Raw genomic sequence first — 27,957 nt, 5'->3', positions numbered from 1 at the left:
CATATGTGTCCAAAAAGAAAATGCTCTTGCCGCCTCTCACCAATGCAGCTTGCTGCCCTATTCAACTTCTGTCATACAACTATCACATTTCTATAAAATAATCTCATTGTGAAAGATCCTTTGACAGTCGAAATCGTTTCAGGCAATTTATTTTTGAAACAATACTGTATTTGCTGGCTCACAGATTGCTTTTTATTTATATGTTGCATATTTTCATTATTTAATTGAGTAAAAAAGTAAGAATCTGCTTTTGTTGCATCCCTAATGAATGGGCTACATTATGGCATTTGTATGTTTTTAATCAGGTTGTGAAACAAAGTAATTTATTGACGAAGAAGCAGTTAAGGGTGTGGCAGCCCTTTCTTTCTATCTGTGCTGTGTGAAGCACAGCATCTTCAAATTTGTTCCGAAGTGAACGAAAGATATTACCTGTTGGGAATTAACATTTGTCGTCTTGGGTGATAGAATTGTGATTGCTCAATACATCCAAAGAAACACTTTATACTGTCACGCCAAACATTCTGTCGGTTTTCTGCCGTATAGTTTGTGTTTTTCTCCCTCCTGTAACTTCCTCTGTGCCAAGCATTTCATCCCAGTCCCCTCTTTTTCCTTATTATTTTTTAGACCTCGGAATCTACTCTGCAGAGGTTTCTGTGTTATCTGAGGACTGTATTGTGCCACTATGTATTTGCTGCTCCAACCACTATTTTACTGCTGCACTATCTGGATGACTGACTGAGGGCTTGAACAATCTGCATGCTGAGCTCTGTCAAATGAATCTCTCTTACTAATGACTTAGTGCATGCTGTGTCGCTGTCCATGGTTCTGGAATGGCTTTTGGGTTCTCGATCCCCACTGGAATGCCATCGTGAATGCTATGTTGGCCACCCATTCAATTGAAATTATGGAACACATGTATCACTCGGTATAATTGGTAAATTCTTCGTTCCATATTCTGAAAATATGACGGAATTTATTGTTTCACTGAGTTAGAAGATAAAATATAAATAAAAAAAGCAAAAGTGAATGGAACACCGTTTGGTGTAACATGGGTTATATTGTCACAGTGTTATACGTCTTGAAGACTCAAGGTGTCGCTATTCATCTGCAATTGATTCCAGCATCATATAATCGTCAGCCTTTCCAGCCACTACCTCTGGACGAGAGCATAATGCAGACAAACCCGGAGATTCGTCGAAAAGCGGCAGGCTATTAAGAGCAAATCTTCTTTCCGTTCTTTCGATCAAATCCCTTTATTTTGTGGGTTGTAACAAATACCGAACCAATCGTTTCTGACGTTTATTATCTGGATACCAGGATGGAAAACCATGGTTTCTTTATTTTTGTGTTTTTATTATCTGCGCTGCAATACGTTCATGGCGACCTGAGCTATTCGGTTCAAGAGGAGATGAAGCGAGGATCTGTTATGGGGAATATCGCCAAGGATCTGGGACTAACATTGGACATTTTATCTGCCAGGAAGGCTCGTATTGAAACAGAGGAAAACGAACGGATGTATTGTGATGTCAATATTCGGAGCGGAGAGCTCATTGTTTCAGAGAGAATCGACCGAGAGGAACAATGTGGAGAAAAGCCGTCGTGTGTTCTTAAATTCGAGCTGCTGTTGGAATCGCCATTAGAATTACACCGTGTATCAGTACAGATACAAGACATAAACGACAATGCACCGAGTTTTCCGACGGAAGGAATCAAGCTGGAAATTAGAGAATCTGCTGTCAAAGGAGCTCGGTATCGTGTTAATGCGGCCCATGATGAAGATATAGGCCAAAACGGTGTTCAGAGTTATAGTCTTCAACGCAATGAACACTTTGTTTTCAATTTGCAAACGTCAAGAGATGGGACCAAATATGGCGAATTAGTTTTAGAAAAGGAGTTAGACAGAGAGGAGCAGAAGGAAATCAGATTATTACTCTCGGCTCTGGACGGTGGTTCTCCTCAGAAATCAGGTACTCTAACTATAGACGTCACTGTGTTGGACGCAAATGATAACGCCCCAGTGTTTAGTCAGGATGTGTATGAGGCCAGTATGCCTGAAAACGCCCCGCTGAAAACCCGTGTGGTCACTGTTAGCGCTGCGGACGCAGACGAAGGCGTTAATGGTGAAGTAACATATGAACTAGGCCGGATATCTGAACGGTCACGAAAACTGTTTTCACTTGAGCAAAGGACCGGTGAAATAATTGTTGCAGGTGATATCGACTATGAGGAGGGATCAAAATATGAAATTATTGTTCAGGCAAAGGATGGATTTGGTATTTCTTCTGACGCTAAAGTCATTATAAGAATTACCGATGTTAATGACAACGCACCTGTCATAGCCTTGAAATCACTCACCAATCCCGTACCTGAGAACGTGTCACCTGGTACGGAGGTGGGCCTTATTAACGTGCAGGATAGAGATTCTGAGAAAAACCGAAAGCTCAGGTGTTCTCTTCAGCAACATGTTCCTTTTAAACTTATTCCTTCCATTAAAAACTATTATTCTTTGGTAACAACAGAGAAACTAGACAGGGAACAAGTGTCTGAATACAATATTACAATATCCGCCACCGATGAGGGCTCTCCTCCTCTGACGTCAGTCAAAGTTGTTCACATCTCAATAGCTGACGTCAACGACAACTCACCTGTGTTTGAGGAACAGTCGTATAGCAGCTATGTCCCTGAGAACAACAAACCGGGCCACAGCCTGTGTTCTGTTAAGGCCCATGACCCAGACTGGAGGCAAAACGGTACAGTGATCTATTCTCTTTTACCTGGTGAAGTCAACGGTGCTCCAGTCTCCTCTTATCTATCTGTTAACGGGGACACCGGAGTGATCCAAAGTGTCAGGTCATTTGATTATGAACAGTTTAGGAGCTTTAAAGTCTATGTAATGGCACGAGACAACGGTTCTCCTCCACTCAGCAGCAACGTGACTGTGAGTGTCTTCATAACGGATGTAAATGACAACACTCCTCAGATACTTTACCCCGCCCCAGAGGGAAACTCCTTCATGACTGAACTGGTACCCAAAGCTGCACAAGGAGGTTCTCTGGTTTCCAAGGTGATAGCAGTTGATGGGGACTCTGGACAGAATGCCTGGCTGTCCTATCAGATCATTAAGTCCACTGATCCGGGACTTTTCAAAATCGATCTACACAGTGGGGAGATCAGGACCCAGCGAGACATTTCTGATTCTGACAACATGAAACAGAACATTGTAGTCACTGTAAAGGATAACGGACAGCCCTCCCTCTCTGCTACATGTTCCATGTTTTTACTGATTTCTGACAACTTGGCTGAAGTACCAGAACTGAAGGACATGGCTTATGAAGATAGCAGTTCTAAATTAACATCTTATCTGATCATCGCTCTGGTATCCGTCTCCACCTTTTTCCTGACTTTCATTATTATCATTCTGGGATTGAGGTTTTGTCGGAGGAGAAAGCCCAGACTGTTATTTGATGGAGCGGTTGCTATTCCCAGCTCTTATCTCCCTCCAAACTACGCAGATGTGGACGGCACTGGAACTTTACGCAGCACGTATAATTATGATGCGTATTTAACCACTGGATCGAGAACAAGTGACTTTAAATTTGTCACGTCTTACAATGACAACACACTGCCTGCAGACCAGACCCTGAGAAAAAATCCAACAGACTTTGAAGAAGTGTTTGGAGACCTTGATGTTTCCCCTGAGGTAGGCACTGTGGCAAATACAAATAAATAAAAAAGACATTTCTATCTAAAGCAAATTTTTTGTGAAGGACCCTTTGACAGTTCAAATTAGGTTTTCCAGTAAAGTATTTATCTTTCCAGGCTTAGGGTTAGACAATGATATACTTTTTAATTAGTCTATGGAAATGTATGTTTTTTCCTTTGACTGTTTTTGTTGGGACAGATATTTTCATTCTTAATTTTTCACTGTTGTGAAAACATTGTTGTTCTTACTAGTTCAACCTGGGTTGCACATCTATGTGTTCAGGTATCTAAGGAAATATTTAACTGTCCCATAAATCATTTGCTGTACGGCATAGTTTGTGTTTCTCTCATGACAATTTTCTTTGTGCCCTGTCCCTCTCCACTATTTCCACATTTGTGTTGAGTATTATGAGGCGTATTACTCTGTTGAGCTTGCTGTGTAATCTGAGCAATGTATTCTGCCACTACGTGTTTGTTTCTCCAACTATTGTGTTACTGCTACACTGCATGAAGGACTTAAAGGTTTTTCCGTCAGTGCTGTACTCTATCTCATGGGCCCTGATTCTCCTATTAGTGCAACTACTGTGTAACTTTCCATGGCGCTGGAGTCTCCTTTTATTGCTGAAAGTCACTGTAATGCCTTCATGAATACTTCACAATTCAATTAATATTCTTTCAGGCTGGCTTTTTTTTTTTAGAAACATGATTAAATGATCCAATACATATATACGTATATATATATATATATATATATATATATATATATATATATATATATATATATATATATATATATATACTGTTTATATATTGGAATGACTTTGGTGCTACTTCTTGACATTTTTCAATCTATCTATCTGACTGAAAACTGTAATTATAATTGACGACAGGTTAGAATCTAATTGGCCAAATGGTTGAACATCATTGAAATATAGAAATGTCTTCTCTCTATATTTCCTCATACAACGGCTAGTGTATGGTATGTGTCATACTTTACTTTAGTGGCGTTTTGGTATAAACATAATAATAATAAATATATGTTTTGGTAATCGATCTCTACAGTGGGGAGATCGATGCATGTCTCTATATTTCAGTGGGGGGATAATATGTGTTTATTGTATGGGAATTATTATCCCTTGAGTTCTTTCTTTGAACAAATTAGACCAATCAGAAATTTGTGTTGGGTATTTATTTTAGGCTAGTTCTTAGTCGTTTCTTTCTTCTACATATGCCTACGACGTATTGATCAGTTTGATGATGAACATTCGTTTTGGAGGAAGGAGATTAATCCAGAGGTGGATTAATAAGGAGTAAATTTACCAATGAATGAGGTTGTGTGCCAGAGAAATGGTTTCTTCTAAAAAAAAAAAAATTTGAGGGTTGTTAGAATTGATATGTAATTGTTTGATTTATAATCAAGTTGTTCTAAGAAAATGTTCGTGAAACATTTAGGACGGTAAATTAGAAATAATTTGCAATGTAAGTGCAACTAATGGAGTTTTTTTTAAGCTAATCAGAATTAACAGCCACATTTACAGTTACAGTGGGTGTAACTATTTTATGGTTACAATATTACAACATAGGGTCTCACCACAACCACGTCACATATAATTGAGTGTTATAACTAAAATTTGCTCATGGTGTCGCTATGCACCAACCTTAGCTAGTAGTAAACCCCGAGTATGACCTGCCAGCGATGAGTCTTCGCCGCATTCGACCAGTAAGCATTCATAGCCTACTGTTGTGTTATTTCAATTGTTCACCGTGTTTTTCTTCATGACATATGAGGAATTTTCAAAACACGGTGGGCTACTTCCTTCAAACGATGGCAATCCATCGAGTTGAAATGGATTATCGTGTCCTTTTCTTTTTTGTTCTCGTCCTGCACTCCGTCTATGGAGACGTGAGCTATTCTATTCCAGAGGAGATGAAACGCGGATCAGTGATTGGGAACATAGCGAAGGATCTTGGACTTAACTTCAGACTCTCTGATCGCAAGGCTCGCATTGACACCGAAGATGACAACGATCAGTATTGCAATATAGATCTAAATACTGGAGATTTGCTTGTAGCTGAGAGAATAGACCGAGAGACTCTTTGTGCAAAGAAACCATCGTGCGTCGTGCAACAAGAACTTGTACTGGAAAACCCTTTGGAACTACACCGTATTACAATCCGTGTTAACGATATAAATGACAACGCACCGCATTTTAAGGAGGATCTACAAAAAATGGAAATAAGTGAATCTGCAGACAAAGGGGCGCGTTTCCCTCTTGACGAAGCGCACGACGCGGACATTGCAGATAATGCCGTTCAGGGCTATACACTTGAAAAAAACGATCACTTTATATTAAATGTTAAGACGAAGGGTAATGGACGGAAATATGGCGAACTAGTCCTAAACAAAGAGTTAGACAGAGAAGACAAACACGAGATTACGCTTTCGCTTACCGCAGCAGACGGTGGATCTCCTCAGAGATCAGGTACTGTAGTTATACATATCATTGTGCTAGATGCTAATGATAACGCCCCAGTGTTTAGCCAGGCCGTTTATCAAGCCAGCGTACCTGAAAACTCTCCGGTAGATAGTCTCGTGATTACTGTAAGTGCTTCTGATGCGGACGAGGGTATCAACGGTGAGATCGTTTATGGCTTTGATCATATTTCAGACGAAAAAAGCAATATGTTTTCGCTCAATACAACCACTGGAGAAATTAGAGTGGCTGGATCTATCGATTTTGAAAAAGAGTCTTCATATGAACTCCAGATTAGTGCAAAGGACGGTCTCGGTTTGGGGTCCTATGCAACATTAATAATTGATATTATGGATGTAAACGACAACGCTCCAGTAATAAACCAGAAGTCACTGTCTAATCCAGTGCCGGAAAACGTCTCACCTGGAACAGAGGTTGGCATCATAAACGTACAAGACAGAGATTCTCAGGATAACCGTCAGGTCCGCTGTTTTATCCGGGAAAATGTTCCTTTTAAATTGATCCCATCCATTAAGAACTACTATTCTCTAGTAACAGCAAGTGGTCTGGACCGTGAACTAGTGTCTGATTATAATATCACCATTATGGCAACAGACGAAGGATCTCCCCCTTTGACCTCCTTTAAAATCATTCAGCTAACAGTAGCCGATGTCAACGACAACCCGCCTCTGTTTGATGAAGCGTCCTACAGCGCCTATGTTGCTGAAAACATCCAACCAGGCTCGACTCTGTGTTCAGTGACCGCAAGAGACCCAGACTGGAGACAAAATGGCACCGTGGTGTATTCTCTTTTACCCAGTGAAGTCAACAGTTCCCCGGTGTCCCTGTATGTATCTGTAAACGGAGACACAGGGGTCATCCAGGCCTTGAAGTCTTTGGATTATGAACTATTCAGGAGCTTTAAATTCCAGGTGATGGCTAGAGACAACGGTTCTCCTCCACTCAGCAGCAACGTGACGGTCAGTGTCTACATAACGGATGTGAACGACAACACTCCTCAGATACTTTACCCCACGTCTGAAGGAAATGCTTTTAAGACCGAGCTGGTCCCCAAGGCGACACACGGAGGTTCTCTAGTCTCCAAGGTGATTGCAGTGGATGGAGACGCTGGACAGAACGCCTGGCTGTCCTATCGTATCATTCAGTCCACTGACCCGGGGCTCTTTACTATCGGTCTTCACAGTGGAGAGATCAGGACCCAGAGGGACATTTCAGAAAGCGACAGCATGAAACAGAACCTCGTTGTCTCTGTGAACGATAACGGGCCAACACCGCTCTCCGCCACATGTGTGGTGTATTTCCTTATTTCTGACGACTTGGCAGAAGTGGCAGAGTTTAACCATCACACAGAGGAGAGTGATTCTACCGTGACATTTTATCTGATTATTGCGCTGGTGTGCGTCTCCACCTTTTTCCTGACCTTCTTGGTTCTCATCCTGAGTGTGAGGTTCTGTCGCAGCAGAAAGCCCAGACTGTTGTTTGATGGAGCCGTCGCTATCCCCAGCGCTTATCTGCCCCCTCATTACGCCGAGGTGGACGGCATGGCCACCCTGCGCAGCGCCTACAACTATGACGGCTACTTAACCACGGGCTCTAGAACCAGCGACTTTAAGTTCGCCACGTCTTACAATGACAACACGCTGCCTGCCGACCAGACCCTGAGAAAAAGTCCAACAGACTTTGCTGAGATATTTGGTGACTCTGAGGGATCGCCTGAGGTAAGCGTGACAGGGACCCCTCCTCTAATCTAGCTGTGGAAGTTTGTTTCACATGGTTTGATTCCCCAAGCATAATGTTGAGCACATTGTCTATGTTGTTGACTACCACATTGTGCCTCGGTTGAAGGGAGAAATGTACTTGAGGTTTTTTTTATGTATTCAAGTATGTTCTTATTGAGTTAAGTTGTAATGGGCAATGCTTCAAGTTACTTAATTTTGTTCTATATCCATATCTCTATCCAGCAGATTGAACAAGGGATTTCATATATTAAAAGCTATGAGACTTGGCATTGTGCAGACTTGTTAACGTGTTGTTATCGTGCCTTCATAGCTAGTTGTTATCGTGCCTTCATGGCAAGTAGTAGAGATCAAACCACCAGGAGTAGAGGTTTGATGGTATTAAAGAGTCTTCTAAAGTATTCCACCCCTTTGTGTTCAGGATTTTTTCCTACAAGAGGACATACATTTATTTAAATGTGTATATCTCATGCAGAACATCTCTCTGACATCATGAAATTATATATACTGCACTTTTTGGTCAGCCAACCCTTCATTATTTTCCATCCCTCTACCTCTCTCACCTCTGTGTTCCACGATGTGAGGTTGGACACCATGGTGACGTGAGGGATGAGGGAAACGCTATGAATTGCTTGTGCAATTACGTGTTGTATTCCTGGCATGCATACTAAATGTCGTTGTATGTGTTTGCTCAATGGTTCTCCAGTTACTTCGATTCTCCAAAGCCACAGGGCTGAGGCTTAATGTAGATGGATGAGAGTGTCATAGGTCCCTGTCCATGGTGCTGAACATGTTGAAACTAAATCTATTCAAGTAGGTTCAGTGTTCTCTAGCATTGTTGTTTGCATGAGGTTAGGCCTGATACCTGCAGAGAGAACCTAAATTAATCTTATGTGAGCATCACTGTCCCTTTTTAGAAACATTGTGATTGGATTGAGGAAGGATAAATACTCTTTAAGATGTGTTTCATAAATACTTTATAACCCCTGTTGAATCTTATTTAGTTCAGTAGCCATTGACGTTCATCAATGCTGGCTTATAGCACACATTGCTTGTGTGCATTGTATGTTTCCAAAACATATTTTTTCTACCTGATATCTGAGGGCTATATTCATCACAGTCTGGATTTAAATACTTGAAACAGAAATAACTTCTATAAGATGTGGAATTTTTAACTATGTTACGTTACACATCACAATTTCTGATTGCCGTTATGTTTAATAACAACATTTTCGATAGTTAACAGAATTCTTTAATCCCACACAGATTTTTTCCTGGTTAATGTATGTAGAGATTTATGAAAGTACCCCTCGAACCATGTTCCTTTGGTTCAATTATGCATCTATTGATAACTTGAATACAATACATTTGAGAGAGAAGAGATTCCATGGGCGATCATTACAGTTCTGCAACACCTAATAGTAGTTTCAAATAATTGAATAATCATCTTAAGTGATGTTTTATTTATGATAATGCATTGTTACCCATATAAGAAAGTGCATATTAATTATTAGTCAATAGTTAATCATTTTAGTCCACCTTTGCTGGCTACTGCTTTACTGTTAATGTTTTTCAAGTGGGATCTTTTTGTTTTGCATCTATAATACAAATTAATAAATATTTCCACATAGTTTTAACTCAGGTGAAAACCATTCAGAATTAGGTTCATTAAGTCAGCAATACATCCGAATGCCCTTCTGATAACCCTGAGCTCGACTGGACTACATCAAATCTCTTCTACTCAGTTGTACATTAACTGTAGTTTTGGTTAACATGGGAGTATAAACTGTCATATTTTATTTCCAATGTCATCACAGTAGTCAAGACTAGATTAATTGCTTCAATTGGCATTAGGTCGGTTCATAATGCGAGGAAAGAAAAACTTTTCACGTAGATTTTCAAATATGTCTGTAAGATTTTTGTTTAGCTGAATATGAAGTGTTGCTCTTTAAACTCAAGGTGTCGCTATGTAGCCAGTTATGGAGAAAGTAGGATTTTCTCCAAGCACTCGGTGAAGAAGAGTACAAAGGTTTCTGTTCGTCGTCGTTCAGACCAGTATGCTCTTTGCGACAACTGTACTGTTATTTCAGTAGATGCTGATACAACAACAAGTTTAGCTTTAGACGCTGCATTGCTGTGAATCGGACCGGGACGTTTTCTAACCCATGCGTTGTAATGGCGTTGAAAGGGACGAGGAGCATTTCATGGACGGGCATTCTGGCTTTCTTTGTTTTCTGGATTCATTCTGCGAATGGGGACGTAAGCTTTTCTGTTCCAGAGGAAATAAAGCGTGGATCTGTAATTGGAAATATTGTCAAGGATATTGGTTTGGAGACGGGCAAACTTGCTTTAAGGAAAGCACGCATTGACACAGAGGCAAACGCTAAACGCTATTGTGATATAAACCTGAGCACCGGAGATTTGATTGTTTCTGAGAGGATCGACAGAGAGGCTCTTTGTGGTGCCAAGGCGTCGTGCGTCATGAAACACGAACTAGTCCTGGAGAGCCCGATGGAGCTCCATCGTATTAGTCTTCACGTTCAAGATGTCAACGATAACTCTCCGTTGTTCAACGAAGACTTGGTCAAAATAGAGATCAGAGAATCTGCAGGCCGAGGAGCACGCTTCCTGCTAGAGGAGGCGCGGGATGCAGATGTGGGACAGAACTCAGTCCAGCGGTACAGCTTAAGAGAGAATGAACATTTTAAATTGTCGGTTGATGCAAACACCGTTGAACTCGTTCTTGACAAAGAGCTGGATCGCGAAAATAAAGAGGAAATTAATTTAATCTTAACTGCTATGGATGGGGGTTCTCCCCCTAAATCTGGTACAGTAGGGATACACGTCACTGTATTGGATGCAAATGATAACGCACCAGTGTTTAGTCAGGTTGTTTATGAAGCCAGTGTTCAGGAAAACATTCCCTTAGATACCGTGGTTGTTACTGTTCACGCGACAGATGCGGATGCTGGGATAAACGGAGAGGTGACGTACGACTTCGGACACGTTCCAGATGACGTGAAGAGTAGATTTAGTATTGATCGCACAACGGGAGATATACGAGTAATTGGGGCTATCGACTTCGAATTAGAAACGTTTTTTGAGGTGCGGATCAAAGCAAAAGATGGCTTGGGACTGTCGTCCTACACGAAAGTAATAATTAATGTTATCGATGTGAATGACAATGCACCCGTCATTGAATTGAAATCTCTCTCCGACCCCATATTAGAGAACGTTCAACGAGGCACAGAGGTAGCGATAATTAACGTGCAGGACAGAGACTCTGAGAAGAATAGACAGGTCCGATGCTCCATTCAGCTAAACCTCCCCTTTAAACTTGTTCCATCGATTAAGAACTACTACTCATTGGTAACCACGAGTGGTCTGGACCGTGAACTAGTGTCTGATTATAATATCACCATTATGGCCACAGACGAGGGATCTCCCCCTTTGACCTCCTTTAAAATCATTCAGCTAACAGTAGCCGATGTCAACGACAACCCGCCTCTGTTTGATGAAGCGTCCTACAGCGCCTATGTTGCTGAAAACATCCAACCAGGCTCGACTCTGTGTTCAGTGTCCGCTAGAGACCCAGACTGGAGACAAAATGGCACCGTGCTGTATTCTCTTTTACCCAGTGAAGTCAACAGTTCCCCGGTGTCCCTGTATGTATCTGTAAACGGAGACACAGGGGTCATCCAGGCCTTGAAGTCTTTGGATTATGAACTATTCAGGAGCTTTAAGTTCCAGGTGATGGCTAGAGACAACGGTTCTCCTCCACTCAGCAGCAACGTGACGGTCAGTGTCTACATAACAGATGTGAACGACAACACTCCTCAGATACTTTACCCCACGTCTGAAGGAAATGCTTTTAAGACCGAGCTGGTCCCCAAGGCGACACACGGAGGTTCTCTAGTCTCCAAGGTGATTGCAGTGGACGGAGACGCTGGACAGAACGCCTGGCTGTCCTATCGTATCATTCAGTCCACTGACCCGGGACTCTTTACTATCGGTCTCCACAGTGGAGAGATCAGGACCCAGAGGGACATTTCAGAAAGCGACAACATGAAACAGAACCTCGTTGTCTCTGTGAACGATAACGGGCCAACACCGCTCTCCGCCACATGTGTGGTGTATTTCCTTATTTCTGACGACTTGGCAGAAGTGGCAGAGTTTAACCATCACACAGAGGAGAGTGATTCTACAGTGACATTTTATCTGATTATTGCGCTGGTGTGCGTCTCCACCTTTTTCCTGACATTCTTGGTTCTCATCCTGAGTGTGAGGTTCTGTCGCAGCAGAAAGCCCAGACTGTTGTTTGATGGAGCCGTCGCTATCCCCAGCGCTTATCTGCCCCCTCATTACGCTGAAGTGGACGGCATGGCCACCCTGCGCAGCGCCTACAACTATGACGGCTACTTAACCACGGGCTCTAGAACCAGCGACTTTAAGTTCGCCACGTCTTACAATGACAACACGCTGCCTGCCGACCAGACCCTGAGAAAAAGCCCAACAGACTTTGCTGAGATATTTGGTGACTCTGAGGGATCGCCTGAGGTAAGCGTGACAGGGACCCCTCCTCTAATCTAGCTGTGGAAGTTAGTTTCACATGGTTTGATTCCCTAAGCATGACGTTGCGCTTATTGTCTATGTTGTTGACTACCACATTGTGGCTCGGTTGAAGGGAGAAATGTGCTCGAGGTTTTTACATATTTTTGATTAGTTTCTAATGGTGTTTAGTTGCAGAGATTATTTCATTGTACCTAATTTTGTTCCATCTATCTATACCTCAATGCTGCTGGCTGAAAAGGGAGTTCATATATCAAAACCTATTGGACTATGCATTGTGCAGACCTATGACTTCAGGTTAATTTGATCTTGTTATCATGCCTTCATGGCTATAAGGAGAGATCTTACCACCAGGAGTAGAGGTTGGATGGTATTAAAGAATATTTTAAAGTGTTCGACCCCTTTGTGTTCAGGATGGTTTTCTACGTGAGGATATACATTTGTTTAAAGGTGTTAATCTCATGCAGAACATCTCTGACATCATGAAATAACATATACTGCACTTTTTGGTCAAACCAATCCATCATTCTTTTCCATCCCTCTACCTCCATCACCTCTGTGTTCCACGATGTGAGGTTGGACACCATGGTGACAGAGAGAAACACTATGAATTTCTGGTGCAATTACGTGTTGTATTCCTAGCATGCATTCTAAATGGTGTTTTGTGTGTTTGCTCCAGGGTTCTCCTGCTACTTCCCTTCTCCAAAGACACAGGGCTGAGGCTTAATGTAGATGGATGAGTGTTGTAGGTCCCTGTCCATGGTGCTGAACCGGTTGTAACCTAAATCTATTGTAGTTTGTTCAGTGTTCTGTAGCATGTTGTTCACATGAGGTTAGGCCTGATACCTACGGAGAGAACGTTAAGTCATAGTATGTTGGCTTCACTGACCCCATAGGAACATTGTGACAGCTTGGAAGGATAAATAATCTGTCAGATGTGTTTCATAACATACTTTATAACCCCTGTAAAAGGTGATTTTGTTTGGTATGGAAGCTTCTCAATGTGTGCCAGTTGAACACATTGCATCTATGCATTATATGTGTCTCAAACAAAAAACGAATGTAATTGATATCTGAAGGCTATACTATCCATCAATGTCTGGACTTGAATGTTTAAATAAGATTTACATTCACCAGATGTTCGCTTTTTTACTATTTCATGTTACATACCACAATTTCTGATTGCTGTTACGTTTGATAACAACATTTGCCGGAATGGTTTTAATCCAGCCAGGATATTTCCCTGATAACTATATGTGGAGATTGATGAATGTACATCTATCCATGTTCCTTTGGAGTAACAAATACATAAATTGATGATAACTTGAATACTAGACATTTTAGAGAGAATATAATCCATAGACAATCATTACAGTTCTGCAAAAATTAATAGCAGATTCAAATTAATGTAATCCTGATGTTTTATAAATTATATGCATTGTTTTCCCAAATAAGGATCTGCACATTATTTGTTAATCAATAGTTGTTTATTTTAGTACACCTTTACTGGATAGTGTTTAAGTGTTAATGTGTTCCAAGTGTGGTTTTGTTTCTTATGACACACTACCTATAAATAAAAAATCCAACATAGTTTTAACTCGTTTGGAAAACATTCTGAAGTAAGTATATTAAGTGGACAACACATCTGACTGCTATACTGAAAAGTAACCTACACTGGACTACGTCAAGAAATACAAATGTTTTCTGTTTAGTTGAAGCCTACATTAACAGTAGGATCTCATTTTAACATGGGAGAACGAGCAGGAATATACTTTCACATGTCATTATAGTGTTTAAGACTCCATTAATCGCTCAAATTTGAATTAAGTCAGTTAATAATGGGTGAAATACAAAACCATTCAATGCAGTATTTCGAAATCGCTACATGCTTTTCGTGTAGCTGCATATGAAGTGTTGCTCTTTATACTCAAGGTGTCGCTATGTAGCCAGTAATGGAGAATGTCATCTTCTCTCCGCACCCACTAGGAGAAGAAGTGTACAAAGGTTCCTGCTCGTCGTCGTTCAGACCAGTATGTGCTTTGGTACAACAGTACTGGTATTTCAGTAGATGCTGATACAACAACACGTTTAGCTTTAGACGCTGCATTGCTGTGAATCTGAGACGGGCGTTTTCTAACCAACGCGTTGTTATGGCATTGAAAAGGAAGAGGAGTGTTTCTCAGACGGGCATTGTCGCTTTCTTTGTTTTCTGGATGCATTTTGCGATTGGGGACGTAAGCTATTCTCTTCCAGAGGAAATAAAGCGTGGATCTGTAATTGGAAATATTGTCAAGGATATTGGGCTGGCGACGGGCAAACTCTCTTTAAGAAAGGCACGCATTGACACAGAGGACAACTCTGAACGCTATTGTGATATAAACCTTAGCACCGGAGATTTGATTGTTTCTGAGAGGATCGACAGAGAGGCTCTTTGTGGTGACAAGGCGTCGTGCGTCATGAAACAAGAACTAGTCCTGGAGAGCCCGATGGAGCTCCATCGTATTAGTCTTCACGTTCAAGATGTCAACGATAACTCTCCGTTATTCAACGAAGATCTGGTCAAAATAGAGATTCAAGAATCTGCTGACCGAGGAGCCCGCTTCCTAATAGAGGAGGCGCGGGATGCAGATGTGGGACAGAACGCAGTCCAACGTTACAGCTTAAGAGAAAATGAACATTTTAAATTGTCGGTTGATGGAAACACGGTCGAACTCGTTCTTGACAAAGAGCTGGATCGTGAAAATAAAGAGGCAATCAATTTGATTTTAACTGCTATGGATGGGGGTTCTCCCCCTAAATCTGGTACAGTAGGTATACACGTCACTGTACTGGATGCAAATGATAACGCCCCAGTGTTTAGTAAGTCTGTTTATGAAGCCAGTGTTCAGGAAAACGTTCCATTAGATACTGTTGTGGTTACTGTACACGCGACGGATGCAGATGCTGGGATAAACGGAGAGGTGACGTACGACTTCGGACACGTTCCAGACGACGTTAAGAATAGATTTAGTATTGACCGCAAAACGGGTGATATACTAGTAATTGGGGCTATCGACTTCGAAATTGACAAGTCTTTTGAATTACGCATCAAAGCCAAAGATGGTTTGGGACTATCGTCCTACACGAATGTAATAATTAATGTTATGGACGTGAATGACAACGCACCCGTGATACATATTAAGTCTCTCACGTTCCCCATATTAGAGAACGTACCACAAGGCACCGAGGTTGCGATAATTAACGTGCAGGACAGAGACTCTGAGAAGAATAGACAGGTCCGATGCTCCATCCAACTTAACCTCCCCTTTAAACTTGTTCCATCGATTAAGAATTACTACTCATTGGTAACCACAAGTGGTCTAGACCGTGAACTAGTGTCTGATTATAATATCACCATTATGGCCACAGACGAGGGATCTCCCCCTTTGTCCTCCTCTAAAATCATTCAACTAACAGTAGCCGATGTCAACGACAACCCGCCTCTGTTTGATGAAGCGTCCTACAGCGCCTATGTTGCTGAAAACATCCAACCAGGCTCTACTCTGTGTTCAGTGTCCGCTAGAGACCCAGACTGGAGACAAAATGGCACTGTGGTGTATTCTCTTTTACCAAGTGAAGTCCACAGTTCCCCGGTGTCCCTGTATGTATCTGTAAACGGAGACACGGGGGTCATCCAGGCCTTGAAGTCTTTGGATTATGAACTATTCAGGAGCTTTAAGTTCCAGGTGATGGCTAGAGACAACGGTTCTCCTCCACTCAGCAGCAACGTGACGGTCAGTGTCTACATAACGGATGTGAACGACAACACTCCTCAGATACTTTACCCCACGTCTGAAGGAAACGCTTTTAAGACCGAGCTGGTCCTCAAGGCGACACACGGAGGTTCTCTAGTCTCCAAGGTGATTGCAGTGGACGGAGACGCTGGACAGAACGCCTGGCTGTCCTATCGTATCATTCAGTCCACTGACCCGGGACTCTTTACTATCGGTCTCCACAGTGGAGAGATCAGGACCCAGAGGGACATTTCAGAAAGCGACAGCATGAAACAGAACCTCGTTGTCTCTGTGAAGGATAACGGGCCCACTCCGCTCTCCGCCACATGTGTGGTGTATTTCCTTATTTCTGACGACTTGGCAGAAGTGGCAGAGTTTAACCATCACACAGAGGAGAGTGATTCTACAGTGACATTTTATCTGATTATTGCGCTGGTGTGCGTCTCCACCTTTTTCCTGACCTTCTTGGTTCTCATCCTGAGTGTGAGGTTCTGTCGCAGCAGAAAGCCCAGACTGTTGTTTGATGGAGCCGTCGCTATCCCCAGCGCTTATCTGCCCCCTCATTACGCCGAGGTGGACGGCATGGCCACCCTGCGCAGCGCCTACAACTATGACGGCTACTTAACCACGGGCTCTAGAACCAGCGACTTTAAGTTCGCCACGTCTTACAATGACAACACGCTGCCTGCCGACCAGACCCTGAGAAAAAGTCCAACGGACTTTGCTGAGATATTTGGTGACTCTGAGGGATCGCCTGAGGTAAGCGTGACAGGGACCCCTCCTCTAATCTAGCTGTGGAAGTTTGTTTCACATGGTTTTAATTCACCAAGCATAACAATGTGCTCATTGTTGTTGAATACCACATTGTGGCTCGGTGGAAGATAAAAATGTACTTATTATTCTTTGACCATGTTCTAATTGCATATAGTTGTAATGGGCATTGCCTCATGCAACATAATTTTGTTCTATCTATCTCTCTGTCCAGCTGGTTGAAAAATGGAGTTAATGTTTTAAAAGCTATAAGGCCGTGCATTGTGCAGACCTATGACTTGGGGTTCATTTAAGCTTGTTATCGTGCCTTCATAGCTAGTAGTAGAGATCTAACCACCAGGAGTAGAGGTTTGATGGTATTAAAGAGTATTCCAAAGTATTCCACTCCTTTGTGTTCAGGATGGTTTTCTACGAGGGGCTACACATTTGTTTGATTGTATTTATCTCATGGAGAACATATCTCTAACATCATGAAATTACGTACACTGCACTTTTTGGTCATCCCATCCATATTTATTTTCCATCTCTCTACCTCCATCACCTTTGCGTTCCACGATTTTAGGTTGGACGTCATGTTGACAGAGGGAAACTCTGAATTGCTGGGGCAATTATGTGTTGTATTCTTAGCATGCACTGTACATGATGTCTTGTGTGTTTCCTCAAGGGTTCTCCAGTTACTTCTCTTCTCCATAGACACAGGGCTCAGGCTAAATGTAGATGGGTGAGAGTGTCATAGGTCCCTGTCCATGGTGCTTAACCTGTTGAAACTAAATCTATTCAAGTGTGTTCAGTGTTCTGTAGCATGTTGTTCGCATGAGGTTAGGCCTATACCTACAGAGATAACGTCAAGTCTTAGTATGTAGGCATCACTGTCCCCGTAGGAACATTGTGACCGCTTGGAAGGATAAATACTTTCTCAGATGTGTTTCATAACATACTTTATAACCCCTGTAAAATGTAATTTTGTTAGGTAGAGATGGACATTTATCAACGTCTGCCAGTTGCACACATTGCATGTATGCATTATATTTGTCTAAACAAAAAAGAAGATATCTGAGGGCTATACAATCCATCACTGTCTGGACTTGAATATTTAAGAAAGATTTACATTCATTAGATGTGGACTTTTATACTATATCATGTTACCCATCACAATTTCTGAATGCTGTTACGTTTGATAACAACATTTGATAGAATGGTTTTAATCCCACCAGGATTTTTTCCTGTGTATGTGGAGATTGATGAATGTACCTCTCTATCCATGTTCCTTTGGAGCAACAAATGCATCTACTGATAACTTGAATACTAGACATTTTAGAGATAACAGAATCCATAGACCATCATTACAGTTCTGCAACACTTAATAGCAGATTCAAATTATTGTAAAATCTATTGATCTGACGTTTTATAAATTATAATACATTGTATACCCATATAAGGATATGCACAGTAATTATTAGTCAATACTTGTTTATTTTAGTACACCTTTACTTGCTAGTGTTTTACTGTTAATGTGTTTCAGGTGTGATGTTGTTTTTTCCGATACACTACATATGAATAAAAATCACATCGTTTTAACTCTTTGAAAAACCTTCTGAAATAAGTCTACATGGAGTCAGCATCACATGAGAGTTCCGCTGAAATCGCTGTGCTGGAATGGACTGCATCAAATGTGTATCTGTTACATTCAGTTGTAGATAGCCAGTAGGTTTAGTTAACATGGGGGAAGAACCCGGGAATATTTTTTTTTCCAATGCCTATATAGTATTAAAGACTCCATGAATTGCTCAAATTGGCATTCGGTCGGTTCATATTTCGTTAAATGCTTCATGCATTTTGTGTAGCCGAACAAGAAGTGTTGCTCTTTAAACTCAAGGTGTCGCTATGTAGCCAGTTATGGAGAACGTAATAGTCCCTCCACCCACTAGGAGAAGAGGAGTACAAAGGTTCCAGGCCATCGGCGATCAGACCAGTATGTTCTTTGCTACAACCGTACTGGGGAAAATGGAATAAGACGCTGAATTGCTGTGAATCTGACCAGGGCGTTTTCTAACCCACTCGTTGTAATGGCGTTGAAAAGGAATAGCAGCATTGCGAAGACGGGCATTATCGCTTTCTTTGTTTTCTGGATTAATTCTGCGAATGGGGACGTAAGCTTTTCTCTTCCAGAGGAAATAAAGCGTGGATCTGTAATTGGAAATATTGTCAAGGATATTGGGCTTGAGACAGGCAAACTCGCTTTAAGGAAAGCACGCATTGACACAGAGGGAAACGCTAAACGCTATTGTGATATAAACCTGAGCACCGGAGATTTGATTGTTTCTGAGAGGATCGACAGAGAGGCTCTTTGTGGTGACAAGGCTTCGTGCGTCATGAAACACGAACTAGTTCTGGAGAGCCCGATGGAGCTCCATCGTATTAGTCTCCACGTTCAAGACATCAACGATAACTCTCCGTTATTCAACGAAGATCTGGTCAAAATAGAGATTAGAGAATCTGCAGACCGAGGAGCCCGCATCCTGATAGAGGAGGCGCATGATGCAGACGTGGGACAGAACTCAGTCCAGCAGTACAGCTTAAGAGAGAATGAACATTTTAAATTGTCGGTTGATGGAACCACGGTTGAACTCGTTCTTGACAAAGAACTGGATCGCGAAAATCAGGATGGAATTAATTTGATCTTAACTGCTATGGATGGGGGTTCTCCCACTAAATCTGGTAGCGTAGGAATACACGTCACTGTACTGGATGCAAATGATAACGCCCCAGTGTTTAGTCAGGTTGTTTATGAAGCCAGTGTTCAGGAAAACGTTGCTTTAGATACCGTTGTGGTTACTGTACACGCGACAGATGCGGATGATGGGATAAATGGAGATGTGACGTACGACTTCGGACGCGTTCCAGACGAAGTAAAGAGTAGATTTAATATTGATCGCACAACGGGAGATATACGAGTAATTGGGGCTATCGACTTCGAATTAGAAACGTTTTTTGAGTTGCGGATAAAAGCAAAAGATGGCTTGGGACTGTCGTCCTACACGAAAGTAATAATTAATGTTATCGATGTGAATGACAATGCACCCGTCATTGAATTGAAATCTCTCTCCGACCCCATATTAGAGAACGTTCAACGAGGCACAGAGGTAGCGATAATTAACGTGCAGGACAGAGACTCTGAGAAGAATAGACAGGTCCGATGCTCCATTCAGCTAAACCTCCCCTTTAAACTTGTTCCATCGATTAAGAACTACTACTCATTGGTAACCACGAGTGGTCTGGACCGTGAACTAGTGTCAGATTATAATATCACCATTATGGCCACAGACGAGGGATCTCCCCCTTTGACCTCCTCTAAAATCATTCAGCTAACAGTAGCCGACGTCAACGACAACCCGCCTCTGTTTGATGAAGCGTCCTACAGCGCCTATGTTGCGGAAAACATCCAACCAGGCTCTACTCTGTGTTCAGTGTCCGCTAGAGACCCAGACTGGAGACAAAATGGCACCGTGGTGTATTCTCTTTTACCCAGTGAAGTCAACAGTTCCCCGGTGTCCCTGTATGTATCTGTAAACGGAGACACAGGGGTCATCCAGGCCTTGAAGTCTTTGGATTATGAGCTATTCAGGAGCTTTATGTTCCGGGTGATGGCTAGAGACAACGGTTCTCCTCCGCTCAGCAGCAACGTGACGGTCAGTGTCTACATAACGGATGTGAACGACAACACTCCTCAGATACTTTACCCCACGTCTGAAGGAAACGCTTTTAAGACCGAGCTGGTCCTCAAGGCGACACACGGAGGTTCTCTAGTCTCCAAGGTGATTGCAGTGGACGGAGACGCTGGACAGAACGCCTGGCTGTCCTATCGTATCATTCAGTCCACTGACCCGGGACTCTTTACTATCGGTCTCCACAGTGGAGAGATCAGGACCCAGAGGGACATTTCAGAAAGCGACAGCGTGAAACAGAACCTCGTTGTCTCTGTGAACGATAACGGGCCCACTCCTCTCTCCGCCACATGTGTGGTGTATTTCCTTATTTCTGACGACTTGGCAGAAGTGGCAGAGTTTAACCATCACACAGAGGAGAGTGATTCTACAGTGACATTTTATCTGATTATTGCGCTGGTGTGCGTCTCCACCTTTTTCCTGACCTTCTTGGTTCTCATCCTGAGTGTGAGGTTCTGTCGCAGCAGAAAGCCCAGACTGTTGTTTGATGGAGCCGTCGCTATCCCCAGCGCTTATCTTCCCCCTCATTACGCCGAGGTGGACGGCATGGCCACCCTGCGCAGCGCCTACAACTATGACGGCTACTTAACCACGGGCTCTAGAACCAGCGACTTTAAGTTCGCCACGTCTTACAATGACAACACGCTGCCTGCCGACCAGACCCTGAGAAAAAGTCCAACGGACTTTGCTGAGATATTTGGTGACTCTGAGGGATCGCCTGAGGTAAGCGTGACAGGGACCCCTCCTCTAATCTAGCTGTGGAAGTTTGTTTCACATGGTTTGATTCCCCAAGCATAATGTTGAGCACATTGTCTATGTTGTTGACTACCACATTGTGCCTCGGTTGAAGGGAGAAATGTACTTGAGGTTTTTTTATGTATTCAAGTTTGTTCTTATTGAGTTAAGTTGTAATGGGCAATGCTTCAAGTTACTTAATTTTGTTCTATATCCATATCTCTATCCAGCAGATTGAACAAGGGATTTCATATATTAAAAGCTATGAGACTTGGCATTGTGCAGACTTGTTAACGTGTTGTTATCGTGCCTTCATAGCTAGTTGTTATCGTGCCTTCATGGCAAGTAGTAGAGATCAAACCACCAGGAGTAGAGGTTTGATGGTATTAAAGAGTCTTCTAAAGTATTCCACCCCTTTGTGTTCAGGATTTTTTCCTACAAGAGGATATCCATTTATTTAAATGTGTATATCTCATGCAGAACATCTCTCTGACATCATGAAATTATATATACTGCACTTTTTGGTCAGCCAACCCTTCATTATTTTCCATCCCTCTACCTCTCTCACCTCTGTGTTCCACGATGTGAGGTTGGACACCATGGTGACGTGAGGGATGAGGGAAACGCTATGAATTGCTTGTGCAATTACGTGTTGTATTCCTGGCATGCATACTAAATGTCGTTGTATGTGTTTGCTCAATGGTTCTCCAGTTACTTCGATTCTCCAAAGCCACAGGGCTGAGGCTTAATGTAGATGGATGAGAGTGTCATAGGTCCCTGTCCATGGTGCTGAACATGTTGAAACTAAATCTATTCAAGTAGGTTCAGTGTTCTCTAGCATTGTTGTTTGCATGAGGTTAGGCCTGATACCTGCAGAGAGAACCTAAATTAATCTTATGTGAGCATCACTGTCCCTTTTTAGAAACATTGTGATCGGATTGAGGAAGGATAAATACTCTTTAAGATGTGTTTCATAAATACTTTATAACCCCTGTTTAATCTTATTTAGTTCAGTAGCCATTGACGTTCATCAATGCTGGCTTATAGCACACATTGCTTGTGTGCATTGTATGTTTCCAAAACATATTTTTTCTACCTGATATCTGAGGGCTATATTCATCACAGTCTGGATTTAAATACTTGAAACAGAAATAACTTCTATAAGATGTGGAATTTTTAACTATGTTACGTTACACATCACAATTTCTGATTGCCGTTATGTTTAATAACAACATTTTCGATAGTTAACAGAATTCTTTAATCCCACACAGATTTTTTCCTGGTTAATGTATGTAGAGATTTATGAAAGTACCCCTCGAACCATGTTCCTTTGGTTCAATTATGCATCTATTGATAACTTGAATACAATACATTTGAGAGAGAAGAGATTCCATGGGCGATCATTACAGTTCTGCAACACCTAATAGAAGTTTCAAATAATTGAATAATCATCTTAAGTGATGTTTTATTTATGATAATGCATTGTTACCCATATAAGAAAGTGCATATTAATTATTAGTCAATAGTTAATCATTTTAGTCCACCTTTGCTGGCTACTGCTTTACTGTTAATGTTTTTCAAGTGGGATCTTTTTGTTTTGCATCTATAATACAAATTAATAAATATTTCCACATAGTTTTAACTCAGGTGAAGACCATTCAGAATTAGGTTCATTAAGTCAGCAATACATCCGAGTGCCCTTCTGATAACCCTGAGCTCGACTGGACTACATCAAATCTCTTCTACTCAGTTGTACATTAACTGTAGTTTTGGTTAACATGGGAGTATAAACTGTCATATTTTATTTCCAATGTCATCACAGTAGTCAAGACTAGATTAATTGCTTCAATTGGCATTAGGTCGGTTCATAATGCGAGGAAAGAAAAACTTTTCACGTAGATTTTCAAATATGTCTGTAAGATTTTTGTTTAGCTGAATATGAAGTGTTGCTCTTTAAACTCAAGGTGTCGCTATGTAGCCAGTTATGGAGAAAGTAGGATTTTCTCCAAGCACTCGGTGAAGAAGAGTACAAAGGTTTCTGTTCGTCGTCGTTCAGACCAGTATGCTCTTTGCGACAACTGTACTGTTATTTCAGTAGATGCTGATACAACAACAAGTTTAGCTTTAGACGCTGCATTGCTGTGAATCGGAGCGGGACGTTTTCTAACCCATGCGTTGTAATGGCGTTGAAAGGGACGAGGAGCATTTCATGGACGGGCATTCTGGCTTTCTTTGTTTTCTGGATTCATTCTGCGAATGGGGACGTAAGCTTTTCTGTTCCAGAGGAAATAAAGCGTGGATCTGTAATTGGAAATATTGTCAAGGATATTGGTTTGGAGACGGGCAAACTTGCTTTAAGGAAAGCACGCATTGACACAGAGGCAAACGCTAAACGCTATTGTGATATAAACCTGAGCACCGGAGATTTGATTGTTTCTGAGAGGATCGACAGAGAGGCTCTTTGTGGTGACAAGGCGTCGTGCGTCATGAAACACGAACTAGTCCTGGAGAGCCCGATGGAGCTCCATCGTATTAGTCTTCACGTTCAAGATGTCAACGATAACTCTCCGTTATTCAACGAAGACTTGGTCAAAATAGAGATCAGAGAATCTGCAGACCGAGGAGCACGCTTCCTGCTAGAGGAGGCGCGGGATGCAGATGTGGGACAGAACTCAGTCCAGCGGTACAGCTTAAGAGAGAATGAACATTTTAAATTGTCGGTTGATGCAAACACCGTTGAACTCGTTCTTGACAAAGAGCTGGATCGCGAAAATAAAGAGGAAATTAATTTAATCTTAACTGCTATGGATGGGGGTTCTCCCCCTAAATCTGGTACAGTAGGGATACACGTCACTGTATTGGATGCAAATGATAACGCACCAGTGTTTAGTCAGGTTGTTTATGAAGCCAGTGTTCAGGAAAACATTCCCTTAGATACCGTGGTGGTTACTGTTCACGCGACAGATGCGGATGCTGGGATAAACGGAGAGGTGACGTACGACTTCGGACACGTTCCAGATGACGTGAAGAGTAGATTTAGTATTGATCGCACAACGGGAGATATACGAGTAATTGGGGCTATCGACTTCGAATTAGAAACGTTTTTTGAGGTGCGGATCAAAGCAAAAGATGGCTTGGGACTGTCGTCCTACACGAAAGTCATAATTAATGTTATCGATGTGAATGACAATGCACCCGTCATTGAATTGAAATCTCTCGCCGACCCCATATTAGAGAACGTTCAACGAGGCACAGAGGTAGCGATAATTAACGTGCAGGACAGGGACTCTGAGAAGAATAGACAGGTCCGATGCTCCATTCAGCTAAACCTCCCCTTTAAACTTGTTCCATCGATTAAGAACTACTACTCATTGGTAACCACGAGTGGTCTGGACCGTGAACTAGTGTCAGATTATAATATCACCATTATGGCCACAGACGAGGGATCTCCCCCTTTGACCTCCTCTAAAATCATTCAGCTAACAGTAGCCGACGTCAACGACAACCCGCCTCTGTTTGATGAAGCGTCCTACAGCGCCTATGTTGCGGAAAACATCCAACCAGGCTCTACTCTGTGTTCAGTGTCCGCTAGAGACCCAGACTGGAGACAAAATGGCACCGTGGTGTATTCTCTTTTACCCAGTGAAGTCAACAGTTCCCCGGTGTCCCTGTATGTATCTGTAAACGGAGACACAGGGGTCATCCAGGCCTTGAAGTCTTTGGATTATGAGCTATTCAGGAGCTTTATGTTCCGGGTGATGGCTAGAGACAACGGTTCTCCTCCACTCAGCAGCAACGTGACGGTCAGTGTCTACATAACGGATGTGAACGACAACACTCCTCAGATACTTTACCCCACGTCTGAAGGAAACGCTTTTAAGACCGAGCTGGTCCCCAAGGCGACACACGGAGGTTCTCTAGTCTCCAAGGTGATTGCAGTGGACGGAGACGCTGGACAGAACGCCTGGCTGTCCTATCGTATCATTCAGTCCACTGACCCGGGGCTCTTTACTATCGGTCTCCACAGTGGAGAGATCAGGACCCAGAGGGACATTTCAGAAAGCGACAGCGTGAAACAGAACCTCGTTGTCTCTGTGAACGATAACGGGCCCACACCGCTCTCCGCCACATGTGTGGTGTATTTCCTTATTTCTGACGACTTGGCAGAAGTGGCAGAGTTTAACCATCACACAGAGGAGAGTGATTCTACCGTGACATTTTATCTGATTATTGCGCTGGTGTGCGTCTCCACCTTTTTCCTGACCTTCTTGGTTCTCATCCTGAGTGTGAGGTTCTGTCGCAGCAGAAAGCCCAGACTGTTGTTTGATGGAGCCGTCGCTATCCCCAGCGCTTATCTGCCCCCTCATTACGCCGAGGTGGACGGCATGGCCACCCTGCGCAGCGCCTACAACTATGACGGCTACTTAACCACGGGCTCTAGAACCAGCGACTTTAAGTTCGCCACGTCTTACAATGACAACACGCTGCCTGCCGACCAGACCCTGAGAAAAAGTCCAACAGACTTTGCTGAGATATTTGGTGACTCTGAGGGATCGCCTGAGGTAAGCGTGACAGGGACCCCTCCTCTAATCTAGCTGTTGAAGTTTGTTTCACATGGTTTGATTCCCTAAGCATGACGTTGCGCTTATTGTCTATGTTGTTGACTACCACATTGTGGCTCGGTTGAAGGGAGAAATGTGCTCGAGGTTTTTACATATTTTTGATTAGTTTCTAATGGTGTTTAGTTGCAGAGATTATTTCATTGTACCTAATTTTGTTCCATCTATCTATACCTCAATGCTGCTGGCTGAAAAGGGAGTTCATATATCAAAACCTATTGGACTATGCATTGTGCAGACCTATGACTTCAGGTTAATTTGATCTTGTTATCATGCCTTCATGGCTATAAGGAGAGATCTTACCACCAGGAGTAGAGGTTGGATGGTATTAAAGAATATTTTAAAGTGTTCGACCCCTTTGTGTTCAGGATGGTTTTCTACGTGAGGATATACATTTGTTTAAAGGTGTTAATCTCATGCAGAACATCTCTGACATCATGAAATAACATATACTGCACTTTTTGGTCAAACCAATCCATCATTCTTTTCCATCCCTCTACCTCCATCACCTCTGTGTTCCACGATGTGAGGTTGGACACCATGGTGACAGAGAGAAACACTATGAATTTCTGGTGCAATTACGTGTTGTATTCCTAGCATGCATTCTAAATGGTGTTTTGTGTGTTTGCTCCAGGGTTCTCCTGCTACTTCCCTTCTCCAAAGACACAGGGCTGAGGCTTAATGTAGATGGATGAGTGTTGTAGGTCCCTGTCCATGGTGCTGAACCGGTTGTAACCTAAATCTATTGTAGTTTGTTCAGTGTTCTGTAGCATGTTGTTCACATGAGGTTAGGCCTGATACCTACGGAGAGAACGTTAAGTCATAGTATGTTGGCTTCACTGACCCCACAGGAACATTGTGACAGCTTGGAAGGATAAATAATCTGTCAGATGTTTCATAACATACTTTATAACCCCTGTAAAAGGTGATTTTGTTTGGTATGGAAGCTTCTCAATGTGTGCCAGTTGAACACATTGCATCTATGCATTATATGTGTCTCAAACAAAAAACGAATGTAATTGATATCTGAAGGCTATACTATCCATCAATGTCTGGACTTGAATGTTTAAATAAGATTTACATTCACCAGATGTTCGCTTTTTTACTATTTCATGTTACATACCACAATTTCTGATTGCTGTTACGTTTGATAACAACATTTGCCGGAATGGTTTTAATCCAGCCAGGATATTTCCCTGATAACTATATGTGGAGATTGATGAATGTACATCTATCCATGTTCCTTTGGAGTAACAAATACATATATTGATGATAACTTGAATACTAGACATTTTAGAGAGAATATAATCCTTAGACAATCATTACAGTTCTGCAAAAATTAATAGCAGATTCAAATTAATGTAATCCTGATGTTTTATAAATTATATGCATTGTTTTCCCAAATAAGGATCTGCACATTATTTGTTAATCAATAGTTGTTTATTTTAGTACACCTTTACTGGATAGTGTTTAAGTGTTAATGTGTTCCAAGTGTGGTTTTGTTTCTTATGACACACTACCTATAAATAAAAAATCCAACATAGTTTTAACTCGTTTGGAAAACATTCTGAAGTAAGTATATTAAGTGGACAACACATCTGACTGCTATACTGAAAAGTAACCTACACTGGACTACGTCAAGAAATACAAATGTTTTCTGTTTAGTTGAAGCCTACATTAACAGTAGGATCTCATTTTAACATGGGAGAACGAGCAGGAATATACTTTCACATGTCATTATAGTGTTTAAGACTCCATTAATCGCTCAAATTTGAATTAAGTCAGTTAATAATGGGTGAAATACAAAACCTTTCAATGCAGTATTTCGAAAT

At 42.0% G+C, this 27,957-nt stretch overlaps 7 protein-coding genes across 22 annotated transcripts in view; all 7 read left to right on the top strand.

The window, feature by feature from the left end:
- Nucleotides 1-27,957, top strand: part of LOC132465763 (protocadherin gamma-C5-like) — a 284,228-nt gene that overhangs the window by 95,941 nt on the left and 160,330 nt on the right. The window contains exons 1-2 of one of the 16 annotated variants that reach the window (XM_060062533.1): nucleotides 14,197-14,588; nucleotides 23,624-26,068. The exons of 12 other annotated variants lie outside the window; for them this stretch is intronic. In XM_060062533.1, coding sequence (XP_059918516.1) covers nucleotides 14,571-14,588; nucleotides 23,624-26,068 — 2,463 coding nt within the window. In that variant the 5' untranslated portion in view covers nucleotides 14,197-14,570. Of the gene's footprint in view, nucleotides 1-18; nucleotides 3,701-14,196; nucleotides 14,589-23,623; nucleotides 26,069-27,957 lie in introns of those variants that run through there. 3 more of the 16 variants (XM_060062526.1, XM_060062572.1, XM_060062554.1) reach the window with 3 other exon arrangements.
- The window catches only part of LOC132465791 (protocadherin gamma-A2-like), a 124,132-nt gene that overhangs the window by 92,914 nt on the left and 3,261 nt on the right, over nucleotides 1-27,957 (top strand). The window lies entirely within an intron of this gene.
- The window catches only part of LOC132465797 (protocadherin gamma-A11-like), a 41,375-nt gene that overhangs the window by 10,157 nt on the left and 3,261 nt on the right, over nucleotides 1-27,957 (top strand). The gene's annotated exons all lie outside the window — the stretch shown is intronic.
- Nucleotides 1-27,957, top strand: part of LOC132465796 (protocadherin gamma-A11-like) — a 38,570-nt gene that overhangs the window by 7,352 nt on the left and 3,261 nt on the right. The gene's annotated exons all lie outside the window — the stretch shown is intronic.
- Nucleotides 4,947-8,360, top strand: LOC132465780 (protocadherin beta-15-like). The gene has a single exon (XM_060062586.1). The coding sequence runs from the start codon at nucleotides 5,486-5,488 to the stop codon at nucleotides 7,946-7,948; it is 2,463 nt and encodes an 820-aa protein (XP_059918569.1). The 5' UTR covers nucleotides 4,947-5,485; the 3' UTR covers nucleotides 7,949-8,360.
- Nucleotides 9,703-14,099, top strand: LOC132465800 (protocadherin gamma-A4-like). Its single transcript, XM_060062605.1, has one exon. The coding sequence runs from the start codon at nucleotides 10,109-10,111 to the stop codon at nucleotides 12,521-12,523; it is 2,415 nt and encodes an 804-aa protein (XP_059918588.1). The 5' UTR covers nucleotides 9,703-10,108; the 3' UTR covers nucleotides 12,524-14,099.
- On the top strand, nucleotides 14,513-17,082 carry LOC132465799 (protocadherin beta-15-like). Its single transcript, XM_060062604.1, has one exon. The coding sequence runs from the start codon at nucleotides 14,653-14,655 to the stop codon at nucleotides 17,065-17,067; it is 2,415 nt and encodes an 804-aa protein (XP_059918587.1). The 5' UTR covers nucleotides 14,513-14,652; the 3' UTR covers nucleotides 17,068-17,082.

The sequence above is a fragment of the Gadus macrocephalus genome, chromosome 10, assembly GCF_031168955.1.
Source record: "Gadus macrocephalus chromosome 10, ASM3116895v1".
Classification (NCBI taxonomy): Eukaryota; Metazoa; Chordata; class Actinopteri; order Gadiformes; family Gadidae; genus Gadus; species Gadus macrocephalus.
Note: the sequence above shows the minus strand (reverse complement) of the source record. Positions and strands in the feature narration are given on the sequence as shown.

What these genes read in the sequence shown, in the direction of transcription:
- LOC132465780 (XM_060062586.1), top strand. Translation starts at nt 5,486, where the DNA reads ATGAGGAATTTTCAAAACACGGTGGGCTACTTCCTTCAAACGATGGCA.
- LOC132465800 (XM_060062605.1), top strand. Translation starts at nt 10,109, where the DNA reads ATGGCGTTGAAAGGGACGAGGAGCATTTCATGGACGGGCATTCTGGCT.
- LOC132465799 (XM_060062604.1), top strand. Translation starts at nt 14,653, where the DNA reads ATGGCATTGAAAAGGAAGAGGAGTGTTTCTCAGACGGGCATTGTCGCT.